Source organism: Callorhinchus milii, unplaced genomic scaffold (assembly GCF_018977255.1).
Source record: "Callorhinchus milii isolate IMCB2004 unplaced genomic scaffold, IMCB_Cmil_1.0 Scaffold13, whole genome shotgun sequence".
Taxonomy (NCBI): domain Eukaryota; kingdom Metazoa; phylum Chordata; class Chondrichthyes; order Chimaeriformes; family Callorhinchidae; genus Callorhinchus; species Callorhinchus milii.
Genome location: NW_024704754.1, coordinates 15,719,535 through 15,737,248, shown reverse-complemented (window position 1 = coordinate 15,737,248; position 17,714 = coordinate 15,719,535). Strand labels below are relative to the sequence as shown.

Here is a 17,714-nt window from a genome sequence, read left to right as displayed (position 1 = left end):
TTTCCTCTCCGTAGGTGCGATTGGAATGGCCGACCGACCTTGCCATTAACCCGATGGACAATTCCCTCTACGTCCTGGAGAACAATGTAATTCTGCGTATAACCGAGAACCACCAGGTCAGCATCATAGCCGGGCGCCCCATGCACTGCCAGGTCCCAGGCATTGACTATTCCCTCAGCAAACTGGCCATTTACTCTGCGCTGGAGTCTGCCAGCGCCATCGCCGTCTCCCACACCGGGATCCTTTACATCGCGGAGACGGACGAGAAGAAGATTAATCGCATCCGGCAAGTGACGACCAATGGGGAAATCTCCCTGCTGGCGGGTTTGGCCTCGGACTGCGACTGCAAGAACGACGTCAACTGCGACTGCTTCTCCGGTGATGACGGCTACGCCACGGATGCCAAGCTGAACTCGCCTTCCTCGCTGGCCATCTCGCCGGACGAGACTGTTTACATCGCTGACCTGGGCAACATCCGCATCCGAGCCATCAACCGCAACCGGCCGCTACTGAACGCGATGAACTTGTACGAGGTGGCCTCGGCGGCGGAACAGGAGCTGTACATCTTCAACCTGGACGGGATCCACCAGTACACCATGAGCCTGGTCACGGGCGATTACATCTACAACTTCTCCTACAGTATGGACAACGACATTGTGGAAGTGGTCGACAACAACGGCAACACGCTCAAGATCCGTAGGGACAGCACCGGTCTGCCGCGTCACTTGCTGATGCCGGACAACCAAGTCTGCTCGATATCCATCGGCAGCAGCGGAGGACTCAAGGCCATATCCGTCCAGAACCAAGAACTAGTTGTTTTCACGTACGATGGGAACAGCGGTCTCCTGGCAACCAAAACGGATGACATCGGCTGGACCACTTTCTTTGAGTAAGATTCGTTCGTTTCTAAAAACGCCTCGTTTTTGTAGATGGGCGAAGTGCACCGGAGGCTGCTTAATGCTGAGTGAGTGCACACCGGCAAATTGGAAGCTAGTGCACGCAGGTTTCATGTTATCTTTCGGCAGCTTGAGTATATTTCCTTCTATCGATTCTGCCGTGAAGTGTCATTCTACGAACGTTCCTCCCTTATTCTTCCCAAGCTCTAAATGTGTTGCCGTATACGTGCACCTGCGCCTCTCTATGTTGTAATAATTAAGTCAGGAACACTCTTGACACTCAGATCAGGAGGTTGGAGGTTCAAGCCCCGCATTGGGACATTGAGCTCACTTTTACACTGACCCCTCCCGTGCATCGACAGAAGTGATGTTCTTTGGATGAGATGTTAAATTGGGTTCCCTTCTGCCTATCCAGGTGAATGTTAAAGATCCTATAGCACTATTGTAAGAACAAAAAGGGAGTTTATCCCAGTGTCCTAGTTAAATTATTTATTCACTTCATGACTGTTTGTGGGACATTACTGTGTAAATTGACTGGGGTGTTTGGCTATAAAGGCCGACACTTTACAACAAAGGCTGATGAAATGATTTGAAACTTTATATGTGCATTCTCAACCACAAGGATTAGTATCATTACAATCTCCTACAACGACAAAAACAACAACAACTTGCATTTATATAGCGCCCTTCACGTTGGGCAGCGTCTCGGAGCGCTGAGCCTGACGCAGAGCCAGGGGGAGGGAAGAGGTAACCATAAACACGGACGAAGAGGAGACTTCAGGTCTTCAGTTGTGAAGAGGGGAAGGAGGGGGCAAGGCGGAGGGATTGGGGAAAGAGTTCCAAAGTGCGGCCACTCATGGTGGAGAGGAGGGGACAAGGGACAAGCAGGAGGCCAAATCGTATTGTAACCCAAAAGTCCTTACCTCCCTCTCACTTTGTTTCCTTTTGTACCCTACAGTCTTTTAAAACCCAAGTTTTGTTTGACCAAACCACTTCTCAACTTATCTGCTTGTCTCCACTACTGTTGTCCATCTTGGTGTTGGACTGAATTGTGGCCTTTCTACCTTCAACTAAGTGAAAGAGTCTGGATCGATGGCCTTGTTAAGAGGAAGCAAAAAAAATGCATGATCCTAAAAATACACGAGAAGTAATTTAACAGTGGAACTCTCAACCACTGTCTAATTAATAAATCCAACCACTTAATAAATGGAATTTTTACTATGAAAAATGAGGTGGCGATGAGACATGTACAGGTTTGGACCTCAGTGATGTCACAAAAACCTAAGTAATGAAATGCCACGTGCAATGTATTACATTAATCTACAGTGCGGTGTGATTAATTGCAGGCACCTAATATATGACCGCTTAGATTTTTGTAGCTCAAGATGAACGGTCCCATGTGTTCAATTAAACATTAAGAATTAAGAATTGTCAGTGCATAACCTTTAAGGAGCCATGGGGGAGATATTCCACCTGGGTCTTCGTTTATTCTGTTGATGTAGCATTTCAGAGCATCCAGAATTAGGCAAGTACTAAAATCCAGCCTTCATTTTCAAACCTGGTTCTTTTAAAAAGCACAGGTAAACAGCTTCCATGTTAAGACTGCATTCTACATTTTCGCTGACTTCTGCATTCTCTGTAATGCTAAGAAAATAGAATAAATCTAGCTGTGTAGAGTCCTCTAGCGTATGTGGAGTCTTGTAAGGTATTGGCTAGAGCACTCGCCTCACAAGCGAGAAGACGCAGGTTCGGTTCCTGGGCAGGGCAAAGCCTTAGTCAAGTTTCTTTACTCCGGACGTCTCTGGTTGCCTGGCAATGAGTAGGAACCTGATTGTTAGCCGATTGGTGGATCGCTTTCCGGGGGCAATTATCCCTTCAAAAAGAATGCATAATAATTTGGTCACTCATTCCATGACAGTTTGTGGGACACTGCTGTGTGCAATTGGGTGTCTAACAAAAGTCCCAGGTGTTGTTTCTCCCCACCTATATTAACAAAGGATTGTCAGAGCTAAATCGTTTAAAAATGTGAAAATGTTTCAATAAACCTAAAAATTATCTGTTGAGGCTTCTTTCTAAGAAACAGCTCATTCGATAACAATATCTACTGGGTTACATGGAGGTACTCTTTCAGGGCATATATAATGGTAAAATCTTCCGTAGTGAGCTATCCAAAATCAAAGAATAGCAATCCATGCATCTGATGAAGGACATATAATGTTGAGAACATCTCAGAGCACGTCACAATGTTTCTGTAAAGCTTACTAGCTGTCTTGGCAGACATGTCATCCAATTTGCACACAGCAATTTGAATGGCCAATTTTATCTGGAGGATCAGTGGTGAGGACACTAAGAGGAACTTCCTTCTCTTTTCCAGTGGTGCCAAAAATGTATACCAGGTGTGCTTCAGTTTCTTTGTAACTCCAAGTCTTAAATATTCATCACACTCTATGTAATCCAATTCTAGATATCCAATCGTCTTAGTTCACTCACTTCCATGAACTTATTCAACTATTTATACCCAATTCCATGTATCCAGTGATCTAACTCACTCCCAAGATCTATTAATTTCTGTTATTGTTATCTGTTATTCTAGATGTAAATCATGGATTGACCTGATATAATGAATTTTTTTCACTTAGTTACGATAGTGAAGGACGACTCACTAATGTGACTCGTCCAACTGGGGTTGTCACCAGTTTGCATCGAGAAATGGAGAGGTCCATCAATATTGACATCGAAACCTCCAACAGAGAAGATGATGTCACAGTCACCACCAACCTGTCTTCTGTAGATGCATCCTACACGCTCGTTCAAGGTAAAGTGAAAACTGCGCACACATCAAAGTTCCATTGCCCACCGACACAGTTATAGACACACACACACACACACACTTGCTCCAAATTCCACCTTCTTCGCACCATTTTACCTTAAAATTTAGGATTGCGCAAAATTGGAGCAAAATTCTTACATTCAGTTTTAATTCGTAGGTTGAATTTCTGCGGCTCTTCAAAAGAAACCGGCTTCCAGTTTAAGGCTGAATGAGATAATTTTGCAGAATTCTGTGCGATCATAAATTTTAAGAGAAGACAGTCCCGAATAGCTAAGACCGAGTGGAATTTGGCCCCAGGCATCTTTTGCTCAATGATCTTCACGTTAGCATCTGTGCAAGTGTTTAAAACAAATCAAAACAAATAATGACTTTTATACTCTGTTAAATTACTTTTATGTCCTGGTAGTTATTCTGATTTGGCTGATAAATTTCACCGATACTGACTCAAATTGTCCAATACTTCATAATGTAGACATTTATGCCCTACGCATACACTAGAAACCACGGTATTATTTCTCACAGTTTATATATTTTTTTTTGCTAAGGCTTTCAAAATTGGTTGCTATAACTCAATATGTCCTGTAAAATTATACAAATGGGCTAGAACAAAAATAACGGCCTTACTGAACTCTGAACCATTCCTTATTTCCGTGATAATCAGCATAAAATAATCTGTTTCCCTGAAACAAAGCACCATTTATCAGTCCTTTTTACTTATTCATTTTGCACGCCCCAAGTTCTTGTTCCAGTGTCACCCAATAGTATATTGAATAAGAAGGTTGAAACTTCAGCAACCGAGTGTTGAAAGAGTTGTTGTCAGTTTTGGTTCTTCTTTCTTTACGCTCAGATATTTCAGGAAAGGTCTACATCTACAGTGAGTGGGAAGCAATGCAGCCCGTGACAACTTGTAAGAGGTCTTATTGAAGCCTATGTAGCGAGATCAGTGAGGTCCCATCACCTAGCAGCAATGCAAGGAGGACAAGCTACTTGTGGGCACAGATTTAACCCGCCCAGCAACTAACAAATTATTTGAATCTGTTGCATTCATAAGCCATGCTCGCCAGCTAAGTCTCCTTTTTTGGGGGGGCGGGTGTCTGACACATGCGGAAACTCATGCCCGTGCTTAAGAGCAGTCAAACCAATCTAGTCATTGAACTGTGAACCCGGAAGCAGCTCAAATCAAAGCCATCAGCAGGTGGGTCATTTGAGTCAGTTTATACCCTTGGCCAGCTTTATGTCATAGATTGCATTTAAGAACATGCTGTTGTTTCAGTTGTGATCTGCCAAGATTACATTGCTGTTCTCCATAGCTTCCTCCACGCTGAGTAGAGACCTGGCCTGTTGGTCTCTGCATCTTCGATGGAAGTCTGCCCATTCGGAGTGCTACTGTTGAGAAAAGCCATCTGCCCCTGGTTGTTCCATTATTAAAATACTAGATTTACTTTGTTCCTTAGCAGTTCAGTGTGCTGAATTTGGCAAATTCTTAAACGCATTTTGAAGTCTAAATTTCTCCGTGTGTTCTTTTAAGAACGACGCAAAACTGGCTTCAAAATCAAGATTTAATTGAAGAATCTGCCAAATTCTTCACACTCAGTACAGTTTATACTCGGGTGGATTTATTCCCCTCCCTAACCCCATTGTGTGTCATATAGTTGTTAACTGCTATGATATATTTTAATTTGTTCATCATTTTAAACAGATCAAGTGAGGAACAGTTATCAGCTTTGCAACAATGGGACCCTTCGAGTGATGTATGCTAATGGAATGGGGGTCAGTTTTTACACTGAACCTCATATACTCGCTGGCACCATAAGTCCAACTGTTGGCCGACGCAATATTACTCTGCCGGTGGAAAATGGACTGAACTCTATTGAATGGCGCCTCAGGAAGGAACAGACTAAGGGCAAAGTGACTGTGTTTGGAAGAAAACTTAGGGTAAGCAACTTCATAGAATCATAGAATCTTACAGCACAAAAGAAGACCATTTGACCCATCGTGTCTGTGCCAGCTCTTTGAAAAGAGCTATTCAATTCAATCCCATTCCCCCACACATTCATTAACATTTTGGGGGAGTCAAACACTATCTAGACTTTGAGTTCCACATAATGATTATATCTTGGAAGTCTTGTAGAATCAATCGATCGATCGATCGATCGATTGATTGATTGATTGATTGATTGGGTGGGTGGGTGGTTCGGTCGGTCGTGCACTTTGAAGGGGAAAGAAAAAAACAGCCAGTTTTCAAGCTAGATTATAACTACTGTAATGCGCTACCTGAAAGGATGGTAGAAGCAGATTTGATCATAGCTTTCAAAAGGGAATTAGATAGGTAATTGAAAAGGAAAAATTTGCAGGGTTATGGGGAAGAGCGGAGGAGTGGAACTAGTTGGGTAGCTCTTTCGAAGATTGGCCGAATGATCTACTTCTATGCTATAAGATTCTACAATTCTATTCCCCAGTGAACCCTGCTGGAAAGTGCTACTTTTTAGGCATTGAATGAGACAGGATCAGAGGTGCTTGTTGCTGAGTTTGCTGACGCTCACTGCTTAGGCGGACACACGAGTAACGCTCTCTTGAGTGAGATACCCTGCGGAATCAAACAACAAATTGAAGATTGGAGAAAAAAAACAAATAAACAAAACAGCACTGGTGATAAGATCGTAATTTGCCTCTGCCAGAGAATGAAGCAATTTCTCAAGCCCTCTGTTATCCACTTTATATTCTAGGTTTCGGACTTATAAAGAGAATAATTTTAAGGAGGCGCTTGAAAGCATAGCTCATGCATGTTTTTTTTTCGCGTGGGGGAAGGGGTGGGAAGAGGTGTTGGGAAGCTGTAAAGAAATGAAGTTTGCTCTCTTTAAAAATTCCATATGGAGAAAATCGATAATGAAACTGTTAACCATGATGTTCGTGCCCATTAGGGAAGGCTGAACGCACTGAAGCGTCTTTGAACCCAAGCCAGCCTTGCGATCACTTAAATCATATTGATGATAATTTCATTTGAAAGCTGTCTTCGGCATTGGCAAAGCCAGCCACAGAATGTAATCGTCTACGCCAGGCAGAGGCTATTACAATTAAAACGAAATAAATTACCGCGGTGTTCTCCCCCTCCTCGCCCCGCCTTTGGGTAAAGAAAGTGGCTTGGGGGGAATCCAAACAGAATAAGTGGGGGCGTATTCTTAAAATTAGAGCTAGGCCATTTAGGAGTGAAATCAAAAGACAGTTTTTCTACCTAAAGGGTAGTGTAAATCTGGAACTCTCTCCCTCAAAACGCTGTGGATGTTGCATCCATTCACATTTTCAAGACTGAGGTGGATAAATATTTGTTAGGTCAGGGTATCAGGGGACTATGGGGCATTAGAGTTGAGGTACAGATCACCCGTGACATAGTAAAGGTGGAACTGGCTTGAGGGACTGAATGGCCTGGTCCTGTTCCTTTGTTCCTATGGCATTTGTGACAAAAGGGCTCTTTCATCTCGAAACAGGTGCATGGGCGGAACCTGCTCTCCATCGATTTTGATCGCAATTCCCGCACGGAGAAGATCTACGACGATCACCGCAAATTCACGCTGAGGATTATTTACGACGCACTGGGCCGGCCCACCAACTGGCTGCCGAGCAGCGGCCTGGCTCCCGTTAACGTCTCCTATTCTCCGAACGGCAAGCTGATCGGAGTCCAGCGCGGGGTGATGAGCGAGAAGACCGAGTACGACGGGCAGGGCAGGGTTGTGTCAAGGGTTTTCTCTGACGGGAAAGTGTGGAGCTACGCATACCTGGATAAAGTACGTTTTCCATCAGTGAGTCCCACTAACGTAATATATACCAGAGGCGAGGGACTGCAGTTATGTGGAGAGACGAGAGAAGCTGGGACTGTTCTCCTTAGAGCAGAGAAGGTTAAGGGGAGATTCGATAGAGGTGTTCAAATTTATGAAGGGTTTTGATAGAGTAAATAAGCAGAAACGTTTCCGCAGGCGGGTGGGTTGGTAACCATAGGACACAGATTCAAGATAATTGTCAGAAGAAGCAGAGGAGAGATGAGGAGAAATGGTTTTGCGCTTCGAGTTGTTGCAATGTGGAACGCACTGCCTGAAAGGGGAAGCAGATTCAATAACAACATTCAAAAGAGAATTGGGTATTTACTTGAAAAGAAAAAAATTGGTAGGGGGAACAGAGTGAGGGAGTGGGACTAGTTGGTAGCTCTTTCAAAGAGCTGGCACAGGCATGATGGGCTGAATGGCCTCTTTCTGTGCCCCAGCATTCTATGATTCTACGATCTATAAAAGGTTTATTTTTTCAGCCCCAACTATGACTACCCTGCAGGCGTTTAGGTAATAGGATTAGCAAAGCACTGCTAGTGTAGCCTGCAATGTAGAAACAACCCCTGCGGCAGTTTGCAGGCATAGAAAATTTAATTATAAATAAAAATAATAATTAAATTGAGGCAAATTGGAATTTGGAAAGAGATTTTCTTCTGATGGGGATTATTTTGAAAATTGTATCTGAATGAGCTCTTATCGTAATGAAAGAGCGCTCTCAGAGAGTACCAATGTGCTTCCGCTTATGAAGAGCCACAGAAATCCTGTGCCACTCTGGCCCACTGCTGAGAGTGATGCTTCCTCTGTTCCCACTGTTCAAGGGACTTTGAAAGAATGGAGTCCTGTAGCCTCGCAAGCGAGAGACCTGGGTTCGATCCCCAGCAGGGTGAAACGTCGGGCAAATTTCCTTACTCCACGCGCCTCTGTTTACCCAGCGGTAAGTAGGAACCCGGTTGTTAGACGATTGGCGGATCGCTTTTCCGGGGATAATACTTCCTTCAAAAAAAATAATAATAATCAATTGGTCACTCGATCCACGACTGTTTGTGGGACACTGCTGTGTGCAATTGGCTGCTGTGTTTTGCCCACAAAAATACACAGTCAATCCACTTTACAATATATTCTATGAAGTGCTTTGAAGCGCTCAGCGACATGATAAGGCGCTATATCAAATGCAAGTATTATTGTTATCTGACAAAGAGTCTCTCCGTTACTTGCGCTGAATTAATAGAAATTGTATCTGAGTACTTTTATATCTTCATGGACTTTAAGAGACTGACTCAGTTAAAGGACAGGGTGATGCTGCTAAGTGCTGGTGTTCAGTTAGGTGAAGTGGGAGGACAACGTCAATCTGTGTTCAACCTCAGTTCAGGACCTGACCCGAGCCAAGCTGGGAGGTGTTGAGCTGAGGCAGTGACTGCAATCCCCTGTGTCCTGTTTTCCCACCAGATTGTAGTGGATTTGACACTCGGACTTTACAGGCTGCCTGAAGCAGAACAACACAATGTGTTTGACTGCCGAGTGTATGAGAGGGCATCACTAAACCTCACCAAAGCGCAATTCTGAATCCACAGCAGAAATGCCACTTGTTGATGGACAAGCCATGTTTTCCCTGAAATTCCCATAACTATTGTATTTCTTAGCGACGTAGAAAAATAGTGCTGTTGTTTCTAAACTCTTTACGCTCTCTTTACCATTAGGAATATACAATAATAGTATTAATAATAATAATCCTTGCATTTGATATAGCGCCTTATCAAGTCGATGTAACGCCTCAAAGCGCTTCACAGAATATATTGCAAAGTGAATTGACTGTGTATTTTGTGGGCGAAACGCGGCAGCCGATTGCACACAGCAGCGTCCCACCAACAAGCGTGGATTGAGTGACCATATTCTTTTTGGAGGGATTAAGGGATCCGCCAATCGACTAACAACCGGGTTCCCACTTACCGCCAGGTAAACAGAGGCATGTGGAGTAAGGAAACCCGCCTAAGGTTTTGCCGCACCCGGGAATTGAACCTGGATCCTCTCGCTTGTGAAGCGAGCTCGCTAACCACTATTCCACAGTACTCCATAATAACATAAGGAAATAGAGGGAAAGTAGGAGTCTACAAGAAAGGCATGTATTCCTACTTGTTACAAACAGAGCCACCCTCTCCTGCCGGGCTGTGTGGTACCGTGCCACTCTCTTGTGACAAAGGTTTAATGTAACAGAATCTTCGCTCTTGTGCTGCTCGCTATTCCTGTGTGATTGTAATAATGATACCTGCAATTGATATCACAGCTTATCGTGTCAAAACATCTCACAGCACTTCACCGGCTAAGTCCTTTTGAAGTGCAGTCACGTCTGCAATATAAGCAAACATAGCAGTAAGATGCCATACACAGCAATGAGATAAGTGGCCAATTAGTCATATGTGTTTGGTGAATTTTGGATGAGTAAAACGCCGAAAACAGCGAACTTCTTGCTCTTTAATATAAAATCCATCTCAATCACCATAATAAACAGGCAGGTCCTCTGCTGAACATCCCATGTGCCAACAATGCAACATTCCCTCAGTATTAAACTGGAGTGTGTCAACTTCAAATGGGATATCAAGCCTTGATCTGGTTCTTGAACACACAAACTGCCCATTGCGTTGTGACTCTACACGTGTACTGCAATGGGAATATCTCACGTGAGCACCCTTTGCGAAAGTCATGCCTTCTAATGCAAAGTGTGATATCACCCCTCGTTGCCCAAGCCACTGTATTTTTTATCATTTCTGTCATAAAGTGCATGATGTCCACTTATTGATGACATGCATTGATCGCTAGAGAGAGATGGTTGTTCCCGGATCATGCTGCCATCATCAGTCTGTTGTTAAACTATTCTTCACCTACAAAAATACTATGTGACGTCCTCCTGATGTGAAAGGTGATATATCAAATGCAAGGAATATTATTATTACTATTATTACTTATCCTATATTATTTGTCAGCGTACAATCTGGCTCATTAGCACACAGAAATCCCTGACATTTTGTTTTATCTGATTTTCTTTCCGTTAGAAACATTGCATTTGTTTAATCAGCAGTGTAAGATTGTAACATCCCACAGTGATATACTGGATCTCCCTTCCCAAGGTGGCTTGATCTCGATAAATGGAAAATATTTTACTTTTGAGAAAATGTTAATGAATGTAGTAGTGTCCAATCAATGGACGTTGCTCAGAGGCTACAGTTTTTCTTCACATTGCTCAATCAGTCCTGTCAAATAGTCCACTGCAGCTTTATTCTAATTTACAACTATGTCAAATTACCAGAACCCATCAGGCGGTCTAGTAGTAAGTACATTGTCCCAATCAGAAACAAAATTATAGCATGTAATGGAGCATGGGACTCCACACTGAAAGAATAAGCTCAAAGCTGATTGAAGCACAAGTGACTGTCTCCTGCTTTAATGAGTTTGAGCACCAGAGACAGTGTAGGGGGTAACAGTACAATGCACTCTGGCACGCACGTTGCACAAGGGAGTGATATAGTGGAGGTTTGTGCTTTCAATTTCCCACAGCTGGGAGTTTCTTGTCTCTGCTGCCCTATCCACAACTCGGAGAAATCGTGGCGTGCAGTTGGGTTCCCTTTCCCCCGCACGGAAAATTGCTCGACAGTGACTTGGAAGGAAAGCAGTCAACTGGGTGAGATCTCAACCTGATAAGGTGGCAAGGAGAAGGAAATCTAAAACACTTTACAAATTAATTAAATAACCTCAAAGATACTTCCTCCAGATTGATGTCCTACCAGCCCACCCCGCCGTCTTACCTTCTGCTTTTGATTACGTCTCTTCTGGTGCTGAAATTAAACTGTTGGTTCATTTATCTTGAAAGCATCGCAGAAGTTCACTCGAGTTTGCCAGCAGTCTAGTATGAATTGAGGGCAAACAGCCAGCCAAACCAAGGAAAGATCAAAGGGTCCAATATTCCCTGGTTTAAGCTTAAGTCATCACAGTCTGAAGTCGCAATCTAAATGTTTATCCATAAAAACTCCCAGCCATCAATTTGTTGTCCTGGCCAACAATCCCCCAAATAAAATTGGTCACTCACTCCAGGGCTGTTTGTGGGACACTGCTGAGCACAACTGGCTGCCGCATTTCACCTGCACACAAAATACCCAGTCAGTCCACTTTGCAGTATATCCCGTGAAGCGCCTTGAGATGTCGCAAGGACATGATAAGGCGCTGTATCAAGTGCAAGGATTATCATCGTTATTAAAGAGGTTATTTCAAGCTGTGCTAACCTTTCTTTTCTCTGTAGTCTTTGGTGTTACTGCTGCAGAGCCAACGTCAGTACATCTTCGAATTCGACCAGAGGGAAAACCTCCTTGCAGTCACCATGCCCAGTGTCGCCCGCCACACCATGTCCACTCACAATTCCATCGGCTACATCCGCAACATCTACCATCCTCCAGAGAGCAACGCGTCAATGATCTTCGATTTCACCAAGGAAGGGCGCATCCTGAAATCGGCTTACCTGGGGACCGGACGCCAAGTCTTCTACAAGTACGGGAAGCTGTCGAAGCTCACCGAGATCCTGTACGACAGCACGGCCGTGATGTTTGGTTACGACGAGACCACGGGGGTCCTCAAGATGGTCAACTTGCAAAGCGGCGGCTTCTCTTGCACCATCCGGTACCGGAAGGTCGGTCCGCTCATCGACCGACAGATGTACAGGTACTCGGAGGAAGGCATGGTGAACGCCCGGTTCGATTACACCTACCACGATAACAGCTTCCGGGTTGCCAGCATGAAGCCGGTCATCAGCGAAACGCCGCTCCCCGTTGACCTCTACCGCTACGATGAGATATCAGGCAAGGTCGAACATTTCGGGAAGTTCGGGGTCATATATTACGACATAAATCAGATCATCACCACAGCCGTGATGACGCTCAGCAAGCACTTTGACACTCACGGACGCATCAAGGAAGTCCAATACGAGATATTCAGATCCCTCATGTACTGGATGACAGTTCAATACGACAGCATGGGTAGGGTGATCAAGAGAGAGATCAAGGTTGGGCCTTATGCAAACACGACCAAATATAACTATGACTATGATGGGGATGGGCAACTGCAGACGGTCACTGTGAATGACAAAGCCACTTGGCGCTACAGTTACGACCTCAACGGCAACCTCCATCTCTTGAACCCCGGGAGCAGCATTCGCCTCATGCCTCTGCGTTACGATCTCCGAGACAGGATCACACGTTTGGGGGACGTGCAGTACAAACTGGATGAGGACGGCCTCCTCTCCCAACGTGGCTCCGACGTGTTCGAGTACAACTCCAAGAGTCTGCTCATCCGGGTTTACAGTAAAGTCAACGGGTGGAACGTGCAATATCGTTACGATGGCCTGGCTCGCAGGGTTTCCAGCAAGACCAATTTCGGACAGCATCTGCAGTTCTTCTACGCGGATCTCAACAACCCAACCAGGGTGACTCACGTTTACAATCACTCCAGTTCGGAGATCACGTCCCTGTACTATGATCTCCAGGGCCATCTCTTTGCCATGGAGATAAGCAGCGGAGAAGAGTTTTACATCGCCTCGGATAACACCGGCACCCCTCTGGCAGTCTTCAGCAGCAGAGGACTAATGATCAAGCAGCTCCAATACACCGCCTACGGTGAAATATACCACGACTCTAACCCTGACTTCCAGCTGGTGGTCGGATTTCACGGCGGCCTCTATGAGACACTCACTAAGCTGGTTCACTTTGGCCAGAGGGACTATGATGTCTTAGCTGGACGCTGGACTGCTCCCGATTATTCCATATGGAACGACATTGGCAAAGATCCTGCCCCCTTCAACTTATACATGTTCAAGAACAACAATCCTCTCAGCAACATACAGGAAGTCGCAGATTACGTAACCGGTAAGATCACTCGGAGGCAAACCAAAACGTTGCTTCAATTCAGGCCGTTTCACGCTCGTTACCTAAAAAGGAGTCGATTGCAAGGAATATGGGGAAAGAGCATGTAAATGGGACAGAAAAGGTTGTTCTTAATGCAGTTAAGATGAGCCGAATGGCCTTCTTCTGTGCTGTAAATTTCTCTGATTCCAGATCACCAAAATCACAATGGATTTTGAGGTTATGACAGGATTTTAGTGAAGTCTATTTCAGAGGCCTGGTGTAGTTTTGCATATAGTAAACTGGCAAGGAGGATTCAGGAAAGGGAGAAACTTTACGGCTTAATTATAAACAGGAAAATAGAAATGGGTAAACTTGCGCCTCAGAAGTCAGACAAATCTCCAGGCCCAGATGATTTCCATCCCCAGGGGACTAAAAGAAATAAGGGAAGAAATTGTAGGGGCTTTAATTATCATTTTTTAAAGTTCAGTAGGTTTGGGAATTGTAGCCAAGGATTTTACGGCAGCAAATGTGACTCCAAATTCATTTGTTAATCTGTTGATTTCAGCTTCAAATGGGAGGGGGTTGCTCAACGTTGATTTTTGTCGAAGAATTGATCTTATAGAAACCTCTAAGATTCTTAAGGGTCTTGACAGGGTAGATATTGTGAGACTGTTTCCCCTGGTTGGAGAATCTAAAACTAGGTGTCGTAGTCTCAGGATTAAAGGTCAGCCTTTTAGAACTGAGTTGAGAAAACATTTCTTCACGAGAGTAGTGAACTTATTGAGTTCCCCAGAACATATTCAAGACTGAGATCTATAGATTTTTAAAAACTAAAGGGATTAAGGGATATGGGGATAGGGCAGGTAAATGAAATTAGGTTAGAAGATCAGCCATGATCTTATTAAATGGCGGGGCAGGCTCAAGGGGCCAAATGGCCTACTCCTGCTCCTATTTTCTTATGTTCTTATGTTAATTGGTGGGGTTTTTTAAAAGAATGTATCATCCTGAATCCACGCTTTGACAACATCAACAGCATCACAGTGAAGGCATTTATTTCAATTGTTTTGATTTGGGGAAATAATAATAATAATAATCCTTGCATTTGACATACCGTCTGATCACGTCTTTAAGACGTCTCAAGGCGATAAATGTTTATGTTTTTCTCCCTTTTTCTCTCTCTTTGATCTTCACCCCATGCATCGAATGAATGTTGAACATTCATTCTGTCTTCCCTGCAGATGTCAAAAGTTGGCTTGTGACATTCGGGTTCCAGCTGTACAACATTATTCCTGGATTCCCAAAGCCGGCCATTCACTTCGCGAAACCTCCGTACGAGTGGTGGAGAGCCAAGAACGAGAAAACTTGCAGGTAAGGAAGCAGAACCAGTTGAAATTATTCGTTGCCTTTCTCTCTGCGTCTACGCCTGCTGACCATCCTTCCATAGTAATAATAATCCTTGCATTTGGTAGCCGAGCACCTTGTCATGTCGTTGAGACATCTCAAAGCGCTGCGCAGAATATATGGTAAAGTGATTTGACTGTATATCTTGTGGGCCAAACGTGGCAGAAAGTTGCGCACAGCAGTGTCCCACAAACAGTCATGGATTGAGTGACAACATTGATTTATTTGGATTTTTTTTTCCATATCTCTGTATCTGCCCGTATGGAAAAGCAGAAATGCATGGAAGTGCGCGACAGGTCAATTTGACATCTGAAAAAGAGAAACTGCTCGATGTTTCAGGCCTGGACCATTAATCCCACTTTAATAACCTGCTATAGATTGCTGATCTTTCTGGGGATCTGTGTTTTTCCCCACAGATTGTCAGAAACAGCAGTTTTCTTTGTGTTTCGACCTGACTGTTTGTGCCAGTGATTCCACCTCTGTATTCCGAAGGTGAAATGACAATGTGTAACAGTGATCAATGTAATCAACAAGGCTGGTTGGCTGGATGCCATCTTAACTCAACAAGAAAAATCCACATTAAGTCAGAATGCCATGAACTGGGTCAGCAACTCCAATGGAGGTCCCAGTCCAGCTCAGACCATCAGATGAGACATTAAACCGAGGTCCCGTCTGCCTGTTCAGGTGGCTGTTAAGATCTCATGGTGCCATTCGAAAAGAGAAGGTTGTTTCTCTGTGTCCTGGCCAACAAATCCCCCAAGTAAAATTGGTTACTGACTCCATGATTATTTGTAGGACACTGCTGTGCACAAACTACATTTTGCCCACAGAATACACAGTCAATCCACTTTACAATAAATCCTGTGAAGCGCTTGGAGATGTCTCAACTATGTGATGAGGTGCTATTTAAGGATTATTATGATGATTATTATTATTATTAGTTGTAACAAAGCCAGGGAAGTCAAGGCCTGTGTTTAGTTATCGACTCGCTTAACCACATATTTCAACCGATGATCACTATCATATCGCACCCCGTTATCTTCACACCAGGTAGAGATGCTAACTTCCTTCCCTTTTGTCTCTGGTATTAAGTTTGTTTCAGGGGTTCAGCAAGTAGCAGAGAGACTCAACAAAGCCTTCATGACCCTGGAAGGGTGCTCACTGGCCAAACCCATCAGGTTAGGCCACAAGGACAGGCCTGGACACTGGTTTGCAGTCACCGATTCCATCATCGGGAAGGGAGTCATGTTTGCCGTCAAAGAAGGTAGAATAACAACTGGCACGACGAGCCTGGCTAATGACGACAGCAGGAAAATAGCGTCCATTCTGAACAACGCCTATTATTTAGAGAAAATGCACTACACCATCAACGGAAAAGATACCCACTACTTGGTGAAAATTGGCTCGTCGGACGGAGACCTGGCAACGCTGGGCATGACAAGTGGCCGCAAAGTGCTGGAGAACGGGATTAACATCACGGTTTCTCAACCAGCAATTCTGCTTAACGGCAGGACTCGAAGGTTCACAAACATTGAGTTCCAGCACGGAGCCTTGTTGCTAAACATCCGCTACGGAATTACACCAGACACGTTGGAAGAGGAGCAGGCCAGGCTGCTGGAGCAAGCCAGGCTACGGGCTCTAGCGAATGCCTGGACTAGGGAGCAGCAGAAGGCAAGGGATGGCAAGGAAGGAGGCCGACTGTGGACTGAAGGAGAGAAACAACAGTTGCTGAGTGCTGGCAGGATTCAAGGTTACGAGGGGTACTATGTGTTGCCAGTGGAACAGTACCCAGAGCTGGCAGACAGTTCCACCAATATTCAGTTCCTGAGACAGAACGAGATGGGAAAGAGGTAACAAACCGTACTGCTGTCGTCTCTGGCACAAGCTGGAAGATTGATCACAATCACCCTCTCCTCTCCTAAGGAGATGGAAACTATAAAGGGGACATTGAAACTAAGCGACTTTGGAACTGAACTGAGGAGAAGAACCAAGCTCATATAAAATGAGTTTGTCGGCACATAAGGACTCCAGAACGGGACTGGAGCCCAAGAGAAACAACAAAAAAACTAATTGCTTGACAAGTACCCCTTTTTATAACATAGCCCAGGTTCTCTGGACTGATGAAACGTAAAATAGGCAAGTCTCCGTCTCTTTTCTTCACTCGGTAAACTTACTGCCTCACAGGTACGTCATTTGAAACACTTGAATCCGAAATGACCACCTCGAAAGAATCCGGCAACTGCATAGATGCAACCTTTTGTAATATAACCCCCACCCGAAGGAAACCTGTTGAAACAAATCCGAAATGTACTGATCCATCGAAGCCTGGGCCAGACTCCTTACAATAATGTATTGTTTTGTTTATTGGCATAGCAACTGTAGTGGACACAGTGAGCCTTGGAGATTATGGTGACTGAATCCAGCAGTCCTATTTCTGGGGAGGGGAGGGAGGGAGGGGGGGGGAGGGAGGGAGGGAGGGCATTATGTCTCTAAAGATGTGACGTAATTATTAAACAAGATATGTTATTGTCATACACACCGTGGTACTCTTTTTAAAAAAAAAAAGAAAAATAAAACGACATTGTGGACAGATTGACGTGTGCAGGGTGTATTCTGCATAGTTTCTTAAAAGTAGTTCGTCAGTAATGGTTTATGGTAGCGTTGTGGCCAATGTTTCACTGCTATGAACGGCACTGCTTTTCACCGGCCCTGTAAACTAAGACACGGGGAGTGGGGAGGGAGGGAGGGAGGGAAAAGGGGTAACGGGGGGGGGGGAAAGGGCAATTAGGAGGCATAATTACTGTTTAATGAACTAAAAATGTGCGATGAGACCCTGCTCGCTTTGTTACTTGCCTCTCAAATTACGACAATCACGCTGAAGTCACCA

General features: G+C 44.5%; 1 protein-coding gene across 1 annotated transcript in view; it reads left to right on the top strand.

The window, feature by feature from the left end:
- Positions 1–17,261, top strand: part of tenm2a (teneurin transmembrane protein 2a) — a 323,556-nt gene extending 306,295 nt beyond the window's left edge. The window contains 8 exon segments of the mRNA XM_042339902.1: positions 15–889; positions 3,536–3,711; positions 5,426–5,661; positions 7,212–7,508; positions 11,833–13,447; positions 14,665–14,760; positions 14,763–14,794; positions 15,920–17,261. Coding sequence (XP_042195836.1) covers positions 15–889; positions 3,536–3,711; positions 5,426–5,661; positions 7,212–7,508; positions 11,833–13,447; positions 14,665–14,760; positions 14,763–14,794; positions 15,920–16,681 — 4,089 coding nt within the window. The 3' untranslated portion in view covers positions 16,682–17,261.
- The last annotated feature ends 453 nt before the right edge of the window (positions 17,262–17,714 follow it).